This window comes from Dendroctonus ponderosae, unplaced genomic scaffold (genome assembly GCF_020466585.1).
Source record: "Dendroctonus ponderosae isolate FM_Combo_2020 unplaced genomic scaffold, Dpon_F_20191213v2 Dpon_F_20191213_4, whole genome shotgun sequence".
Lineage (NCBI taxonomy): Eukaryota > Metazoa > Arthropoda > Insecta > Coleoptera > Curculionidae > Dendroctonus > Dendroctonus ponderosae.
Genome location: NW_026018611.1, coordinates 7496395 through 7515483, shown reverse-complemented (window position 1 = coordinate 7515483; position 19089 = coordinate 7496395). Strand labels below are relative to the sequence as shown.

Sequence of the window (19089 nt, the reverse complement as noted above, 5' to 3'; positions counted from 1 at the left end):
ATAAATACCAGTCTTTATTTTGCCTTTGAAATTATCAATGAATCGCAATTATTCTAGTGTCGCTCATTCGCATCGATACCTGAAGCAAAACCAAGTGAAAGTAAATGCTGATTGTAGAATAGAAACCATAACTAATCAATTATCGTGCGCGAAATATCAATAATCACTTTCAATTAAAACACGCTCAACTTGACATTGATTTTCGTTAAGTTAAATTACCATGTAATTATCGAGTAGTACAGGAAACTTATTTGGTTAAATAGTCGCATTTGCCGACAATGACACACTTAGATCAGAATTTATTAAACAGAATGTTAATGATTTAGTGTGAAAATCAGATTAAGTTTATGGAAGTTTCTCTGTTCAATTACTTGCTTGATTTGATTTAGTTTAAAAATATTATATTGCGTTATTGTGAAAAGTAGATTTATTATTATTAGCTTGTAAATCAAATTTTTTAGCGTACATTGAACATTGGTCAATTTAACTGACATAAAAATATTTCAAAGCTACCTGCTAAGGCTACTGTTTTTCTAATACCCAATTTCAGCAAATAACACCATGTGCAGACAATTCCTGACCTAGTGATCTAAAACAAAATAATCAATGTCATGTAAAATTAACTCGAAAATTATCGCATTATTCTTTTTTGCGGGTCATGCCACATTACACAGTTTTATTGGTTTTTTACAGCGACCTATTTGAAATAATTACGTATTTAGAGCAAAAAGTTAATGCGTTGTTCTGCTTCTAGACGTAACTAACGAAAATACCACAATTTTTGATTGTTTATTAGTAAAAAAGAAGGACGATTATTTAACAAGTAAACTTTACCGATTACTGGAGCTTATTTATTTTTTACAGTTCTGTGACCAGGCTTATTCAAAAATATTGTACAATTTATTTGGTTAAAGCACCATTAGTTCGACTTTAATATGCAGTTGTTTTTTTCACAATTTTTTGCTTGTGTACTATAAATAACAATTTTAGAAACAAACGTTCTATGTCAATGTTTAGTCGCGCATGCATCAATCTATTTTCCACATAACCAACTTTGATGACTACAAAACATTTCGAATTGAAAAACTAATTGACGTATATTTATTGTTCCCAGATGCATTTTTCAATGCTACGAACAAGTCCGATAAAAGCAATCCATCTTGCTATTGTCCTATCAGACTGTGACATTACTTATGCATTCACAGGTGTGGCCAAGATACGAAATTATTTTTGTTTTGTTTAATTTTAATAATAAAATTGATGTATTGTCTATTGTATGCTAATCGTTAGACATTTAAAAGTGTAGTAAGCATGTAGTTAATTGTGCATTTTTAGAACATTCGAATATCATTTAGAAGCCGAGTTTAGTTTTGAATATGGATTTCACCTTTGTATAATGTATATTGGATTTAATCTATTTTTGTGTTACTACTTTAACCAAAGATATTACATGTATGATATTTCAAGAATGTAAATATTTAAAGCTGCAAAGCAAAAAAGCTGTCTGATCAGTCTGACGACAGACTAACCATTAAAAAAATTGAATTAGGTTCTTATAGTTTTTAATTGGACAGAGACATTTTCATGACAAGAATCAATTTTCTAAGAATCTTTTACGTTTTATCTAAAAAACATATTACTTTTTAGTAAGAGCTATTGTAGCACTTTATCTGTCCACATTTATTATTTACTGAATGTTTTGGGGTAAACTATGTCGCATGAGTGCAAAATACCTTAAATTATTTTATGTACTTCATAAAAATAGCCCCTCGTAATATAGCTGTACAATTCGAACATGGACGAGTGCATTTGTCTATACTCGTCGTTACGAGCAGAAGTGAGAGCCCCATATCTATCGCCATGGATACGACTTCACCTTTCTCATTCCTGATCGATATACGAGAGTTGATCGATTCTAACGTTAATGCTAAAGCATTAAAACAAACTTAGACGATCAAGCGTGATTTTATAGGAAGAAAGTGCTCGTTTCCTAACTGTAGCTGGTTTTTCTTAAAATTTACATCACTGACTGCCTTGTTTGACTGCCCACTATATGTTACCTAAGAAGTTAATTGTTCTCCTACTGATACTATGCAAACGAGTTGTACTTTATTCTACGAACGTATGACTGACAAATGACTCGTAATTGAGATCATTGCATAAATCATATGAAAAAAAATGGACTTCGATAATTAATCCTTGTTTCAGTTACAAGACAATGAAAGAATGAATGTTATTCATAGCTGCTTGTAAAGTCGCATTTGCATAACAAGACATCGAATGCCAGTCAATTATCGTAATAGAAATAATTTCATGCCCTTTTCGAAACGGAAAGATAATCAGTTTATGTGTTGTTGAACCCTAGATAATTGTCTTGGACGTACCGTATCAAATTGGAGCGCGTGTGACAAGTTTCCTAAGCAATGATCAGTTTTTGCACCTACACACACTATATTATAGTTCAGAAGGATAGAGGAAAATCCAAGTAGAATTAATACACACATCAGATAGTCTGACAAGCATTTGGCAAACTCATAACATTCTATTAGTAAACCTATTACACATATTCCGGCAGAATTTAATTCCAAATAAGTTTTTCTTATCCCAGATATTTCACGTGTCATGAGACGTTACATAATGGCAGGGTTTATGGTTTTTTCCACGGAAGCGTTTCTGCTGAAACTTTTTGCTCATCTCTGATTTATCATTATGTTTAGTCCTTGACTTTAATATAGGCCATTATTAACTTAATTTCCTGGTTCAGGCCAGATGCGTGGTTTCAGGCTTTCAGTTAAATTAAATGTGTTCCTTGTTAAGACTGATAGCACAAAAAATGCCATGTACCTACACTACCACTAGTACTACACGGATTCTTAGACTTAATTTGCTTGGTGCGAAGTTAATTATCTTAATTGAGTGTTTATATATTTGCATCTTAATTGTGCCTTTACCTAATTAACATTTTACAATGTTGAAGACGTCTATTGAAGTGTAGCCTTTATTGCTTAGACAGTGGAAGAAAAGTTATTGCAGAGATAGAACGAGAGACAACTAGAAAATATAGAGAGCTTTCTAAAAGGAAATCCTAGTCGGGATTCATTTGAAAGATACACTTTTATCGAAATTGAGCTGCTGTTTCTGAAGATAGAATTTAATTGAATTTTAGTTGAATAATGACGATTCTACTTTCCTTCTGACTCAAAATAATCAATTAGATGGAAAATAATGCTGAAAAGGGCCTTCATCCTTTTGTAACACCAAAAATGTGATGAATCAATGCCATTGAGGTTCTTTTCGGAATTTTTTTTCATCTTTGACTTTAGCAAAATAAGCTGGTTTCTTTTTCATTGTGCTTTAATACCAAATTAGGAGTATTGTGAAAGCTCTGCATTTTTCTGGAGCGCCACGCTTTCATAAAACATGGGCTAGTTGAATACGAGAACAAAAATCAACTGAAACACTAAACGGAATGCAACAGATCGAAAACGATGAACTAACTGAAAAACATCGTAGTAAATTAACATAATAAATGAAATTCATGGAAATAATTATGCACTTGAGTGATTTCACTAAGAAAATCACTAGTCGCTGTACTTAAATCACTTTCCATTAATGACAATTATTGTTGATCAATATCTAGTCCAAGTGGCTACATTATTATAATTGACGTGCAACTTTTTTTCGAAGAAAGTGAGTCAATTTCGTCCGAAACCGACAAGAGAAATCATTTTTCTGCCTGATTACTGGCTGTTGCCGCCACGAAATTACGACTTGAACAATGATTGAAGTAATGATATTTTAGACTGATGTATGTAATTATGGTGAACGTGCTCTTAACGAGCCGTGCATATTAATTTTTTTTAATGCAAAAGTGTGCCTATTGGGGCTATTATAAAATTTGCAAGTAAATTGCTAATTAATAAAATAAACTGGATTGAGGTGTGCTTCTTTTCTCTGTAAGGAAACTCATCGGTTAATGGTTGGTTTCTTTTAAATTTTTTCATTAAATATCTAATCAGATTTTGAATACCCAATTGTAATTATCAACATGCTTTCCATATTTTGACCAACATCTCAGTGTCTCGTTATGACTAAAACTCCTTAGGTCATCGGAAAACGGTATAAAATAATCAACCAGCATACAGTATAAAAATTACGTACAGTTAAATATTTTCATAGTCAATTTATCCGAGACGAGATCGGAATTGAACGGGATTTTTCTTCGCGCCATTTTTTAACCAGTTGATTTTCTTAGTTGCTGTTAATTAAGAAGCTTTCTGGCCTGACATGATCAGAATTAAAGATATTTCCTCGTACTCGTTTTATAGGCATTCCAAATGTAATAAATCAAGTTGACAGTTCTTGGCTTTCATCACCAGGTGTGTTTAATCGATCGAAGAGGTTTTTATTGGTCTTGGCAGTGTAGAGTATCTGAAACTCCGTATATTTATGGCTAACGTCTTAATGTGTAGGAAATCTAGGTGCATTTATAGAGTTAGCCTAAAACAGATAATTGCCATTATATGTATATTAATGCAATCGCTCATTAGATTTTCTTTATTTAACATCAATTGGAGACAGTCTGTAATTGGTAAACGTGTATTGTCTGCTTCATTTTACATGGCTGCTTCAATACAGAAGTGTCTAGACATTAATCGATTCGAAAGATCGAAATGTGGCAGCCATATTATGCAAATTCTAATGATTATTCACTTAACCCTTTGAAACTGAGTGTCTAGGTATATTATATGTTAAAACACACAAAGACGCTTTAGTAAAATTATTTTCAAGAGTAATTTGCTTTATTGCTCATTTAAAAATGTGAACGTATGCAACCCCAGTATTTGGCTTCATTGTATCATTTTAATTACTTGGATCTCATTAAGTGTTTAGTAGCGAATGAAGCTGTTAAGTAGTAAGTAAGCAGCCATAGCCGCTTGATTAACAAGTTTCATTTGGTGTTCTGTACCTCATTGTAGTAGATTTGGTTTCACTGTAAATATACATTCATGCACATCACCCTGTATATATTCGACTTTTTCAGATTTGGCTGTGTGTCCGGCACCTCCAAGTTACACTCGCCTTTTCCAGTATCCACCCGGGTACTACTCCACACGGTACTTACCAGGTGTGTACAGTACTGATTCCTGTAGAAGTTGCTGCATGATTTGCTGATCAATAATCCCAATGTTTAGCATGTGTTTTTCAGTTTTCGTTCGTTATCATTATCACCAGTTATGATATTGGATCTGTATTCTAATAGTTTTGCTTTTCATTTCGTTTCTAATCTTTAGATAAGTTTTTGTCGTTTGTTTTGCTGCTCTGAGATTTCTGTGTCGATTGCAGAAATAAAGTTCTACTATAAACATCACACAACAACAATCATTTTCGTCTAAGAAACGGTTCAAGTTCATCTAAAACTGATTTTTACCTGCGCTTCGAAGTAGGAAAAATCTGTTAGTCGATTAAACCTTGAAAATGGAGTGCAATTAGAATATTAGTCATTGGAAATTTGTCTGTTGTCTACTAGATGCATGCCACACTCAAACATTACAAAACAAATTAGAAATATGATTTTATTTGCATCATGTCTGCCTATGTATGTATGTTGCAGGTCAAATCTACTTTTGCAAATCCATTGGTGTATCTTCAAACTCGACTTGATTAAGTTCATTTTTGGTTAACGCACTTGAAACATAAACTCGCATAATTTAGTAGTAACTGTAAAACTTTGCAGTTTGGTATTGAGATTCATATAACCACCACTTTTAATATGCAGTCGAGCTGTAACCAGCTGAACAATTAATATTCAAAACGAAGCTGCGGAAGCATTGATACTTGTCTACCCTTTAATTAGTATTCAAAGCAATTTTTTTGCAATTATTACCTGTTTCCCTAGACAAATTTTCTTTAACAATGAAAAATGTCTACTGGTAATTCAAATATTTCTTGAGCCGAGCGCAGTAGCTTGAATAGTCAGCCACCTTCAGTTTATAAATAAATAATGAATAAAACAAAAAAAAATGTGGCTAATTGTTAAGAAAAAGCATGTATTATTTCCGCAGTTTTGACTGTTAATTGGTTTTAAGACATATTTAATGAACATTAGCGCTAATTTCACCATGTCAACAATTGACCTTTTCAATTTGTAAGGAGCAACTTGTTTTATGTATGTATATGTTCATGCACAATAAAATGCTTACTTAACACAAGGTTGAGGCTTTGTTCCAGTAATTAGACGGTTCAAATTATAACTAATTTTTGTTTCAATGTTTATTCTGTTGCGTCTGAAATACGTTTTTGTCTGTTTATAAAATACATCACAATTTTGTGTGGAAGGTACTGATTTTTCTAAAAAAAAACCCTAATAAAGGGTTTATACCTAACCCTGTTCTACACCAGCTGTTCAAAAAATGTACTTCCAGCATACATTAGTTGCCACATTAAAAGAGTAGAGGATCGAGGAACAAAATGGTTTCAAAAATACACTTTTCTTAAAAATTCTATTATTAACTCACAAGGTAGTATTTAGCGTACCCCACTTATTTACCAGCGCATAAAAATAACGTCTAAGGCATTTAAAAGTAAATTTGCTCAGTCACCCACACCAATTCTAGCCTAGTTATCCAAATTTCTTCGTCGAATTCAATCAACTCATTTAAAATGGTTTAAATTTCTTTTTGTTTAATTGAAACGCAGACAATCGAGAAGTACGAAATCGTTTCTTCCTTCCGCTTCTGAATCATCTTACAACGTTTTTTCGCCTGTTAAAATATACATTATAAACGATAAAACGTTTATGTCGCGACTTTTTCTGTTGAGCTCTACTTCACCTGACTAAACAACATGATAATATTAATATTAATAAAATTGATAATAAACATAATTTTTCTATGCTTAAAACTGGGAAATAGTGAAAAATATATTTAAAAACCACCAACAAATCAATTAGCACCATAATAGCGTTCTGAGCCTCCGTCCTTGCTGTTAAATACGAAACGCCATAATTAAATGAAATACGCCAAAGGCTTCACTTCTATGCATAACTTTATTAATTTACCTCTCAACTTATCTCCGCATCCATCACTGGATTGTTCTTTAGATGTGCCGTCAGAATCCCCACAAAAGCGTCAAATAACTTATTAAAATGTTTAGTGGCCTCGTCTTTTTGTTCGCTTTTTGCATTTTGTCTAAGGCCGCAGACAGTCTGAACTAACCAATACTAATTATGTACAGTTGGGGGGTGGAATTTGTTGCCTTTTTGTAATGGGCAACGACTTTAAAAGCTCTTTAGATATGGAATTTTTACATTAGGAGGAGGTGGATGTTTATTAATCTTCGTCTGGTGGGAAAAATCTGCGTTCACATAAATAATTGCATAAGGAAGTTGGATATAGGAAGTGTTCAAATTTACTTTTTCTATGTGAATGTGTTTTGGGTTTCGAGTTACAGTAGATACTTGCGCTTCAACTTAACGCAAGCACACGGTTAAGATTATAAAACCGATATCAAACAATTACTTTTTTTACTTAGAAAATTAGGTGTTTTAGCTAATATATCGTCGATGACCTTGTTGGATAAATTGTCATAAAACAATTATTAAATCTTTGAACATTTTCCATTTACTGTCATTAATTCACAGTAAATTTTTCAAAAGAAAAAGTCACCAAAAGATGAAAACGGAGAGTTCAAAGCTTTTAAGGATTCTTGAATGCACGATAATTGAGATGATGCTTGACTTGGAATAATAAAATCAGTATAAAAAATATGTCCAGCAGCGAACTCCTTCAAATTAGCATTAAACTAGTCGTTTTATATGGTCTCAATATCATCTCGGTTAATACGCATCAAATAAACTATTTTATTATCAGATAATACGTTGAATTAAATCCACAGCTCGTCGCATAAAACAAAACACGTAGTTAAATTTCCATTTAACTATACGTTAACTTAAATATAGATCCATAAACATCAAGAATAAGTTTAAATAAAACATTGAAGACTGCTACCGGTAAATTAATGCGTTGTGGATACGCATTTAGTCGGACAGTGTGTAATTACTGCATTCGAAACGGCCGAAGAACAAATATGTATATGTATTCAAGAGAAGATTGATACCTTGAGTTGAAGAAAAGAAGAGGGAATCACGACTAGTAATAACTCAGATTGTCGTTGTTGTTTTTTTCGAAGGCAATTGCAAAGTTCGCTCGTAAATCTCTTGGATTCACAATCGAAAAAAATGCACTTGGATGTATGGGCGGTTAATTGGGTAATAAGATGTTTGCCTTTCGATGCACTGTTTTTCTACTAATAATTTCAAAGAAAATTTCAAATTTCAAAAAATAACACGTTACAGGCATTAAGCACGTGGCCGCTTTTGCTTTCCAGTCAGTGTTCAAATAAGAACAATAAAAGAATTGGGAAAAATTTGATGTTTCCATCAGAAAGGATCAGTTGGGTCACGCTTGATCCTTTGAAAAAATGTTTAATTTCAATCATTGACTATTCGACTCAATTTTCTTCAGCTTTATTGGCAATTTGTGTCAAGTGCGGTAACCACGATCTCATTTTTAGAATTGAATAGTTTTTTTCAACTTATAGCATCTATTTGAGTAAAGTTGTTAATATTTATTATATGAAACTAATGGGTCTTTCGGGTTTTTAGGCCGTTCCCCTTTTAAAAAGAAATTCCTCCATTTCCTCTTTTAAAAAGCAATTCTACCCAACGACGGCCTAAAAACCCGAAAATCCCATTCGTTTGAAGGAATGGCCTCGAAAGTCTATCTCTTTTGATTTATTATATGGTTGTATTGATATTAGTTTTAGGATCAATTTTATAGGTTCAAATTTAATAGTGAAAAATCGATACATAACAAGTAAATTACCTTCCGAGATCCTCAAATGTATAGCAATTCGAAGCGGAATTACTCAAGGCAAAAGAAAATTGAGGATTGAACTCATTGAACTGAATGGGAAACGCAGGATTGAAAATAATCCTGGAATTAGTAAAAAAGTAGAAACAAACCAGCTGATAAATCAAGTGAATCATTGCAGCAGGAAAAGTTATTAGGAAAAGTTCCAAGAATACATCATAACCACAAGCTTAGTTGTAGACAGCTGCGAAAGCCATAACAAAATCAAACAGTATAAAAATAACATATTATTCTCTATAAATGCATAAAAGAACCGTCCCGATTGATGCTACTGTTAACATTCGTAGCATATACCAAAACGACTTAATTACTAATAGAGATATTATTACCTAAGTTTTAATGTCCCATTATACTAATATCCATCGAGCATCCTACTAATTATCAAATTCCTTTATTAAACGTTTATTGGTTAACGCTAATGCCTGAAATGTTATTGGTACTTAGGTATTTATCTTCACTATTAATAGCAAGAACGTCTCAAAGACTATTACCTGTCGAAGATGAGGACTGCGTCAATCGCAGAAGTTATTATGTTTAGATTAGCTACAAGTCGGCAAACATGGTTTCACTAGGTAGAGGAAAATTTTCTAATTAATAATGGTTGCAACTGGAACTAAGAAAAAAATAATGCACCCAAAATTTATCTTGAAATTGATAAAAAGCAGTATCCTATAAATGTGAATAGCATTATCTTGAATATTCATATTAAATAAGTGCTTGTATGCACTCTTTTTTCGAAGGCTGATACAGTTTTCAAGAGCGATGAACTTTTTCATACATAAAAGGCATTCATTATAATTCGATAATATAATAATTCGATCAAAACGTCAAGTAAATTTGATCATTCACCAGCCTGGCTTTTCTACGATGTTATTTTCCTTTACGGAAAATTGCAATTAAACTTCCTATCAAACAGTTCGGTCTATTCAATTAATCTCAAAGAAACGTGAGTATATTTTATTGCCCAACCAAATCAAGACCGTGTTGAACTAGCAAAATAATTTATACACATATATCCTATCATCTGTTCGCCATTCGGTAACGTGATATACTAATATGTTGAAAATGTATGTAAATTTTATTCATTATCTTAATTAGTAATTTCGCTTCAAGCGTTATCATGTGCTATACTATGCAATTATCAACATTCTGCATTCTGCACGAAATCGCATTTAATTGGTGATTTAAATCTAAGGAAATTTCTAAAAATATTTCTTCTGTAATTTTTTTATGCTTTATGCTTCCTATGCTTCTGCATAAACCCAAATACCTATACCAGCTCCGCCCATAATACCGTTAATTATAGCAGGAATCCAGTCTTTCCTAAATAATGCTGCACGATTTTATGGAATTTTAATATAACAGTTAATAAACCATAGTTTATTATAATTGCTAATGATTTTCATGACTTCCTACAAATTTTTTTGTGAGTTTCAGCAGATTAAAATGATAGTTTAAGTCAGTAGGGTACATTAGTTATTCGTTATTCATTGGATAAACATTGTTAAATTGGTAAACAATGTTACTGGTACAAAAACAGCGTGATGTATAAATTTCAGAGCTAGATAGAGAATTAGGACCTGAGTTTTTCGTCTCAATATTAGTTAAATGCAATCTATCCTTTCATTTGAGTATTTGATTTACTGTTTTTTATTATCAAAGAAAACTATTAAAATCCAGTGACCAACAAAAGTAAGTTACGAAATCTCAATACTTCTAAGCAGGGCTTGAAACTTTGCCTGCAAGTAAATTAAGCAGATTATTTGTTTCGCATCAAATCAATTTTCCATTCAAATCTGAATTAGTTGCTGCGGATTGATTTTACAAATTTCAAAGAAAAAAAACGGCATTAAATTGAATATGCCCAGTTGCTTAAAGCAGGTTTCGTTTCGTGAACTTGAAGGAGTCAGTTTGCAACAGGTTGACTCATTTTGTGAAATCTTCCTTAAAAAAACAATAACCAAATGAGCAAAAACTTTATTTTTTTGCTTCAGGTTATTAAAATATCGACCGGTTTTAAGCCTAGATGACTATTACTTTTAAAAATACCGTTGCCATAATGCAGTTACATAAATTCATAAGAAATGAAAAACATTGACTAACGGATTTCCGATAATAAGAGAAAACTAATAACTTCGATTTGGCAGTAACAGAGCTTTAGAAATAGCGACACTAGATTGATTTTCCATTATCGCTTTGAATGCCAGTTGGTTGAAAATAAATTACGGATAATGAATAGCAGATTAATTTATGGTTTTTGTGAATTCTGCAGACTGGCGATTTACCGATTGCTTCGGGTCTGTTAACTGAGTTTAGAAATGTATAAAGAAACATTAATTAACGTTTTAACGAAAATATTGCCAGCGTTTCAGGTTTAAAGTAAGTAGGTACACACATATTGAATCATGTGAGTTTTTACCTTCGGGATTTTTATATATTTTTTTCCTAGATAAATAAGATAAATTGATCAAAATATCGGTGTCCAGCTTTATTTTCCATATAGTATGAAAATTGCCGTTACAACATACACCTTTCTTGCTTGTTTAGGTTTGTCTCGACAGAAGAAAGGCTTCTCAACTTGACATTGAGAATAGCAGTTCTGAAGAGTCAAGCCAGATTGAAGATATGTGATTATTGAAACATCCAAAGCACCAAGCTAACAATTTTGATTTGCGAGCTTGATTTATTCTTACATAAATAAGGCTCGCTTTCAAAAACTTTTTTGGTGTAATGCGAATCTCAAAAAGTATATACGAGGCGAAAGATTTCATTTTGAACAGTTAGTCAAAATCTAAAGACACTATAATTGAGCCGGCATTCGTTTGTCGGCTTGGCCCCCAAACTCAAAAGCGTGTTATTCCATAGGCGGGTCTTAAAAGCGCAATTTACCAGCTAATGAAGATTGAAGTTTACAAAGTTTTTTTATTTGCACAAGAAACTTTACGCAATTTTTTATTTATGATTTAAATTTTGTGAACCAGTTCAAAAGTTATGAAGTTCTACATAAATGCTTGAAATCTTCATAAGTTCGAGAGTTTCTCACATAAATAATTCCCACAATAAATGTAATTTGAAACGTTTGGTTGAATACGCAAGCATTGCATGCACTCCTTTTCCTTCGTCTTTCTTTTCGATCCAAAATACCCAATTAAGTATCATGTTTTACAATTCATATTTGAAAGCAGTTATCCACCTAAAGCGCTGAATAAGCAAGTACATGACAAAATTAATTTATTTCATTCGAACAATTCGCCCCGAACGATAAATTCGAATGACTTATTGCGCATCCTGGCCAACTCGGTTGGTGTATTAAATAAACGTTAACCTTAACTGTATGTCAGACCAGATTGCACAATTTCTGTACCCCCATAAAAGGTCCTAAATGTATCGTGAGCACTTTAACACCAACACAACACTCTTAACACCGTTTATATAATGATGTCTTTTAACAGCTAACCGATTATACGAAACCTACACGTGTAATTATTGTAGTATATTGCACTGGATTATGTTGTATTGAAGTGAAGATTATGCGATCCAGCCTGAACCACCCAAGGATTGTCTTGGTTAACACAATGCCAAATATATCGCTATACCGCAATATTGGTTGTACACACAAAAGAGGGAACTTTCCAGAACCGATAGTTATAACTGACAATATAATCGACAGGAATTTCAAAAACAGATTTGCTAAATTTTGTTTTCTTGAAAATAATTGGTAGTTAAATGGACAATGGAACTATTGAATTCAAGTAATTACTCGCATATAGACTTTTTGATTATGACGAATATTTTTAAATATTCAGACAGCAAACTTGGATATCTCCTTCAAGCACATGTCTTTCGATGATTAGGAGAAATATAATGTTACTTTGCTACTTTCCGGCGATTTTTACTGACCACCCGCGCCAGGAATCATTAAAGATTAACTTAGGAAAATAAGGTTTTTATTTTTCTAATTCATGGAATGTTAATGTGGTTGGAGATTTCTGACCTATTTTCAAATAATACTTTCTCAATGTGAAAATCGCGAAAAATTATGGACGGGACGAACGACACACCAAACAGCTTTAGCTTCGAACAGAACTATTGGCGTTTAAATATCCATATTTATTCACATGTTTTCGGATTCCTCAATGAATTGTTTTTTTATATATACTGCCATTAGCAGAATTGCTGAAGTAAAGTAATTTTCTAATCACCAGCCAATTGCTGTTTGCATTAATTGGAAAATGAAGCCAAATTGAAGACCCGATGCAATAAATATTTCTAAGTGAAAGCAATATTTATTAAATTCCATCAAAACATTGCAGCTTAAATAAGTATTTATAACATGCAATAAATGACATTAGCAAATTGCCAATGCTGTTGAAAGTCTGAAATTGCTAATTTAGTATTAAAAGAAATCTATCTTCAATTGCAGTAACCGATTGAATAATTTCACCACAACCCTCCAAAATGCAAAATAAGCAAGTAATAAATACAAAATTAAATACAGCAAGTATAATTGCTCATTTGCTGGCATCATTTTGCAATTGTTTCCGCGCTCCTTCCTCATTTTGACTGATAAAATATATTTCCTTTTTCAGGTGGTCTCTACTTGAGACCTGACGATGGTAATTTGTACACGACACTGGAGCCAACCCTGAGCAGCAATCCCAATGTGTACTTTCAAAGAGGAAACGGCCTGCATCCTGGCATGATGTATTGAATTCGTAATGGGAGATTACCCAGAAGTCGCCTTTGAAGAAGAGGCAAAAGTGCAACGGCATACATTACAAATGTAAATGATTCATATTGTAAATCGCGACATAAGCTTTTGAAAACCATTTGGAAGAGTTAAGGATGATCATTATCTGTATTAAGTATTTTCTGAAAAGTTTCAAGTCGCACCACAGGAAACAGATACTTTCATGTGATTTGTCCTGTTTAAGACTTGGGTAATATTCATAAATTGGCCCAACATTTCACCCATCACTATTTATTATATTTTTTTACCATTCGTGAGCGGTATTAATTGTAGGATGCTCGGAAAAGCAAACGTTTATAATGACAAAAACGAAACCTAAGTACAAGTACTTATACGTTTGCCATATTCAGTAGATTTTAGTAAAATTAGCTCTTCATACTGTAGTTACTTTTTCTATTGGGCCGCTTTCTTTCGAGAACCGAAAGTCACAACGTAAAAGTTACAAGTAGAAATAATGTAGAATTACTATAAGGAGTGTAGTTTTAGTTGAGAATCATTATGATCTCTGTGATCAACCATAACAGTTTAGTGTTTAGTTGTAAATATGCAAACTTGTTCAGGTTATAACACTGTAAACAAGGCAAATATTTACGTAGTTAGCATTATTGCGATTTTATTTAATTTCCTTTCCAGTCCGTAATTATCATGTAGCGATTAAACAAATAGCCATTTTTTATGTAAAATAATAACTGATGCAATAAAACTGACTGATCGGTTTTCACCATATCTAGAGCATAGCTATCCAATGAGTATTATCTGAACTATTTTTAATTTAATTAGGTTTAGCTGCCTTTTTGTAAATTTTATTTTACAGCAGTAATAAACGTAATACATTATTTAGACATTATGAATGATTCCATAATAAATTTTTGCATCTAATCACAGCTAAGTACTTAATTACTTATCCCACCTACGTTAAGACTCGTATACATTTATAATATGCGTTTGAAAGTGTAACGAAAACAACTTCTTAAATGATGTTAACGACTATAATTTTATTAAAAATGGCTTTGTTGATGGTTGTAGTATGCGTATGCCAGATGATAACGCCAAATAAATCTTCAATGGTTATTAATGAATTGATGTGTCAAGTTATAATTCCAACAATTTGCGACCGTGCAAAAATCATATTATTTTCTCTTACCGATAAGGAAATTGTCGCATGTAAAAGAAAATCTGGTTTCCCATTTGCATTTGTTAGTAAAAGTCGGTCATATTTAAATGCGGGCACCATTTTAGTCAGGTTTAAGTAAACCAAGCTTAACTTTGTATGCACTATTTGGATGATCAGCGTTGAATTGTAAGGTCTGCATGCTTGGGGCTGATTCCACCTTGTCTTTCAGATATCACCATACCATGCGGTCCTGGTAAAAACATTTCCCACTAAATAGTAAGCGCTTCGACAATTCGGATAAATTAAAATCGTTATTTTTATTTAAATAGTTAATCTTCTACTTAGTAAAGTTGGATTATTGCATTTTTTTAAACGTTGGGCTTTGCTAATTTGCAATTTTCCTATGCTTGCTTAAAACGTTACATTCAAACGCACTGTTAATTTCCTGCAACTGAAAATAATTTTTCTATTTCGAAACTTTACATCGAGAACGTGCTACAATTAAAAATATATTTCATTTAACTAGTTTTGCATTAAATGCAAAATTATTTTTTTTATATAGGGACAAGACTGCGTAGTAAGAAGATACCTTAACGAGTTATTTTGAGTTAGAACTGTTGAAATTGTGCAGTCAATCAACTGAATTATTTTAACTATTGATCGAAATGACGCAAAATTGGAAATAATTTTGTTTATTATTTTTCACATTTTTTATCTTAAATATAAGTGCCATACTTCGCATGATTACTTCACGGATGACTCGGGATTTCAAGCATCATTTGTTAGAATCTTACAAACCCCCTGTGGAGTACAAGAACTCACTAAGAAAAGTTTGTTTTAATAGACAGTTTGTCAGTTCTTCTATGGATTATGTGGTAAATTTTAACGTTTCTGAGGCTTTTGATCTTGGTGTCGACGTTGAACTTTAAGTGAAAGATGATGACAAATTTGGCCCTCAATCATACGAATGAGTTTGAATATTAGTCATTTTTATAATTAAGGTAGGTATATTAGGTATATTGAAACACAGTTATTTGATTACACAAGCTCTAAATTCTTAAGTTCGGATAAAAGCAGCTATGTATTTGCAAATGTACGAAATGGCAACATAAGATTTCAATGTTTTAAGTCAATTAATCCTGTATCCTAAAAAGCATAGAAGTACCAAACTAATTTTCTTTGGAACGTTTTGCAATTGAAGAATAATTGAAAAGCACTTGAGAACAAACGCGGAGACAATGACATTGAAGGCAAGCCTGATCCAAAAAATGCCAAAAAAATAAAACTAGATCTGAAGCTACTTTCCTACCGTCCCTAAATAATCCAAAAACCCATTGGAAAACAAAAATATTGATCTTTAAAGTTATCCACCCAGATAAACATTTACTCGAAAATAGAAACTTTTATTGTAATAAAGCAAATAGCAATACTTATATTTTATAATAATCTCCTAGCAGGATACAGATCAGTAAAATAAAGTAAGTCAGTATACAATGGTCTAGCAAGGTCTGTCATCGTGGTACCAGCACAGGAATTGTTTATTGAATTAATTAAAAAATTAATCACCGTTCACATACACTATCATTAAGACATCATCTATCTCAATTGCCTTAATGGTCCAATAGCAGCAACAGTCGTCGTACTTGGACTGCTTCGAGTTTTGTTTGCTTAAGTTCTGTTGCAGGATTTATGAAGCTGACAATTGAGGTAAATGCATATATTTTACGGTATAAAAATTGCGTGTCTTCGCATATTAATACCAGTTAAATATTTGAGCGTTTTTCGTTTCCGTAAGAAAGTGCGATATAGAGCAATTTATTCCTATTCATTTTTCCTTACTGTTCAATCCCCGTTATAATTGCCACAGTCTATTTATAGTAAATCTATCACGGCATAAATGCATAAAACTTAGCGTCTAATCATTTGCAGTAAATGAAAAACAGCCGTTTAGTTGTGCAGTTGCGAAAATTATAAATGGCACTTCAACACAGCAGTTTCTAATTAATACTAAAAGGAAGTTTTAATTATTGTAAACACTAATTTTATCTTGCTTAACATTCCGGAACCAATAGGAAATCATTTATGTCGGTCAGTTAAGTGCAATGCAAAAGTTCATTATTTCCAATTATACCGGGTGCTGGAATAGAACACTGTATAATCTAAACAGATAAGTCTGTTTTTTTCTTGAGAAGTTAAGAAAAAGTTGAGCTCAATAACCCGTGCATACATTTTCAATAAATATTAGATTTCTTTAGAACCTGTGTTATAAATCAAGGAAATAATAAGTTGATAACGTGTAAGTTAACTGTTGTTGTTTTTAAGATAAGCCTTATCAATGGTTTTAATTATAAATCTGGTTAACTTAGAATTTTTGCAAATGGAGCCGCAAAAACGCAGATAAATTTCATTAAAACGCATTTACCCATTTTAAACAAGGACTTTTGGTGCACTTCATAGTTAGCGTCATTTGTGTACAATCGTATGATAATAAGTTTTATGCGGCAGAGATTGGGCTCGAGACTCGTACTAATTCTCAAATTGATCAAATAAATGCAATATACAGTTTTAACTGAATTTTTATACTTTGTTAAGTTTCATGGACTTCCCTTGTCTACTTTCAAAAATTGGACCATAATCGGGAAAATTTTGGATTTTTAAAAACATTTTGATAAGTTTGCGCTATGTAAAGACAACACATGAAAAACAGATTTCGTTTCTGTCGATTAAAAGCGCGACTCAGAATCAATAGGTAAATAATTCCTTTTTCACCGATTTTTTAAATTCTGGATTGAATAAATTGATTGAAACATTTATTGTTGTCACCGACTGCAATAGTGTTTCTGCAGTTCATTTATATTTGAAATTGTTTAATAGTATCAAACTAACTTTTTGCGTATTTGGCAAACATGTCGATGTCAAATTTAAAGCACAAAGAGGCAATTTTATAATCAGAACAGCTTTTCAACTATCATACGTCTCACCTTCAAGTTATTGTAATTCCCACTTATTGGCCAATAAAAATTCATAATTCATTCCATCAATAAAATCAATAATGTTATGAAATCGGAGAAACAAAAAAGAACAATTTTGGACCTGCTTCTGAACGTTTTAAATAATTTGATACCAAAAGGTTGTCGCAAACAAGATCAAACATTAAATGTATTTTAAAAACATCACAAAATGGTGAATAATACCCTTAGAAACTATATTTATCAATGAGCCACTATACGAATTGGTGCGGCTTTTTTAATGGCAATTTGGCGTTTGGATCAAAAAAGCAACATTTTATGTAGCCGAAAATTTGTGAAATATTTTCATGCAGTTAATGTCTGACATTGTTAAGTGGCAAGAAAACAGAAATAATTTAAAAATAAATCGTACCATTCTCCCGATATTTAAAAAAGATCAATTTTTTCTTCCTTTGATTCAAAGAATATCGCAGTACCCTGTTGATCATGAGCTTATGAGACACCCTGTATATTTGCAGACAAAAACGCTGAGTGTGCACTATTTTATTGTATTTTAATCCTCCCTTCAAAATGGATAAATCTGCTATATTTGATAAAGATAAAGTGCTAAAAATAATTTGTTTACCTTTATTGGCCGAAACTTGTAAAATGCTTCTTCTAAAGTGCTTTTTATTCGAATGAATCAAAAAGTGCCATTTTGCGAACAGAAGCGATGATCAAAAAGAAGCACTTTTCTTTAGCGTTCATTTGTTTTACTTTTACGATTTTTTTTTATTTATATATTTATCACGACATTTTTCGCCCTTGTATCGAAAACTACTATTGTGGAGGTATGTTATTATCCGTACTAGCATCAAAAAAACTTTTTCCTAGGAAAATGTTTTCTAATTTCGAACAGCTTGATGTTGATGGCTGTGACATATCGAACTCAAGTTCCTCAACAGACTTTCTACAGTGTTTAAACTTTTGACCAAGTATTTGTATCGAAAGAACGATTCAATTACTCAAGTACCCCAGAATATCTACTTGTATTTACTTGTATCGAATCATCCCTAATGGTAGAAGCTGTTGAGAGTGCAAACTCTTCCATCTGAGTTATATATGTTTGTTATTTATTTGAAAAGTAGCGAAGTGTAATAGTGAAACGGAGCTTAAAATCACACTTCCACAAGAACCATCAAAAGTAGTTGTTTGTACAGGGATTATTTATATTAGGTGAGTAGATACTTAACATCTTGATAAACGAGAAAATGATCGGACTTAGTTTTATACATCTTCAAATGTTAGCAGACACTTCCCTTGCTTCTAAATGAAAATCGTGAG

General features: G+C 32.2%; 1 protein-coding gene across 1 annotated transcript in view; it reads left to right on the top strand.

Annotated features, from left to right (window-relative positions):
* Positions 1 to 14567, top strand: part of LOC109537151 — a 31883-nt gene extending 17316 nt beyond the window's left edge. Inside the window, exons 2-3 of the mRNA XM_019903753.2 lie at positions 5045 to 5128; positions 13523 to 14567. Coding sequence (XP_019759312.2) covers positions 5045 to 5128; positions 13523 to 13644 — 206 coding nt within the window. The 3' untranslated portion in view covers positions 13645 to 14567. The remainder of the gene's footprint in view (positions 1 to 5044; positions 5129 to 13522) is intronic.
* Positions 14568 to 19089: the final 4522 nt, after the last annotated feature.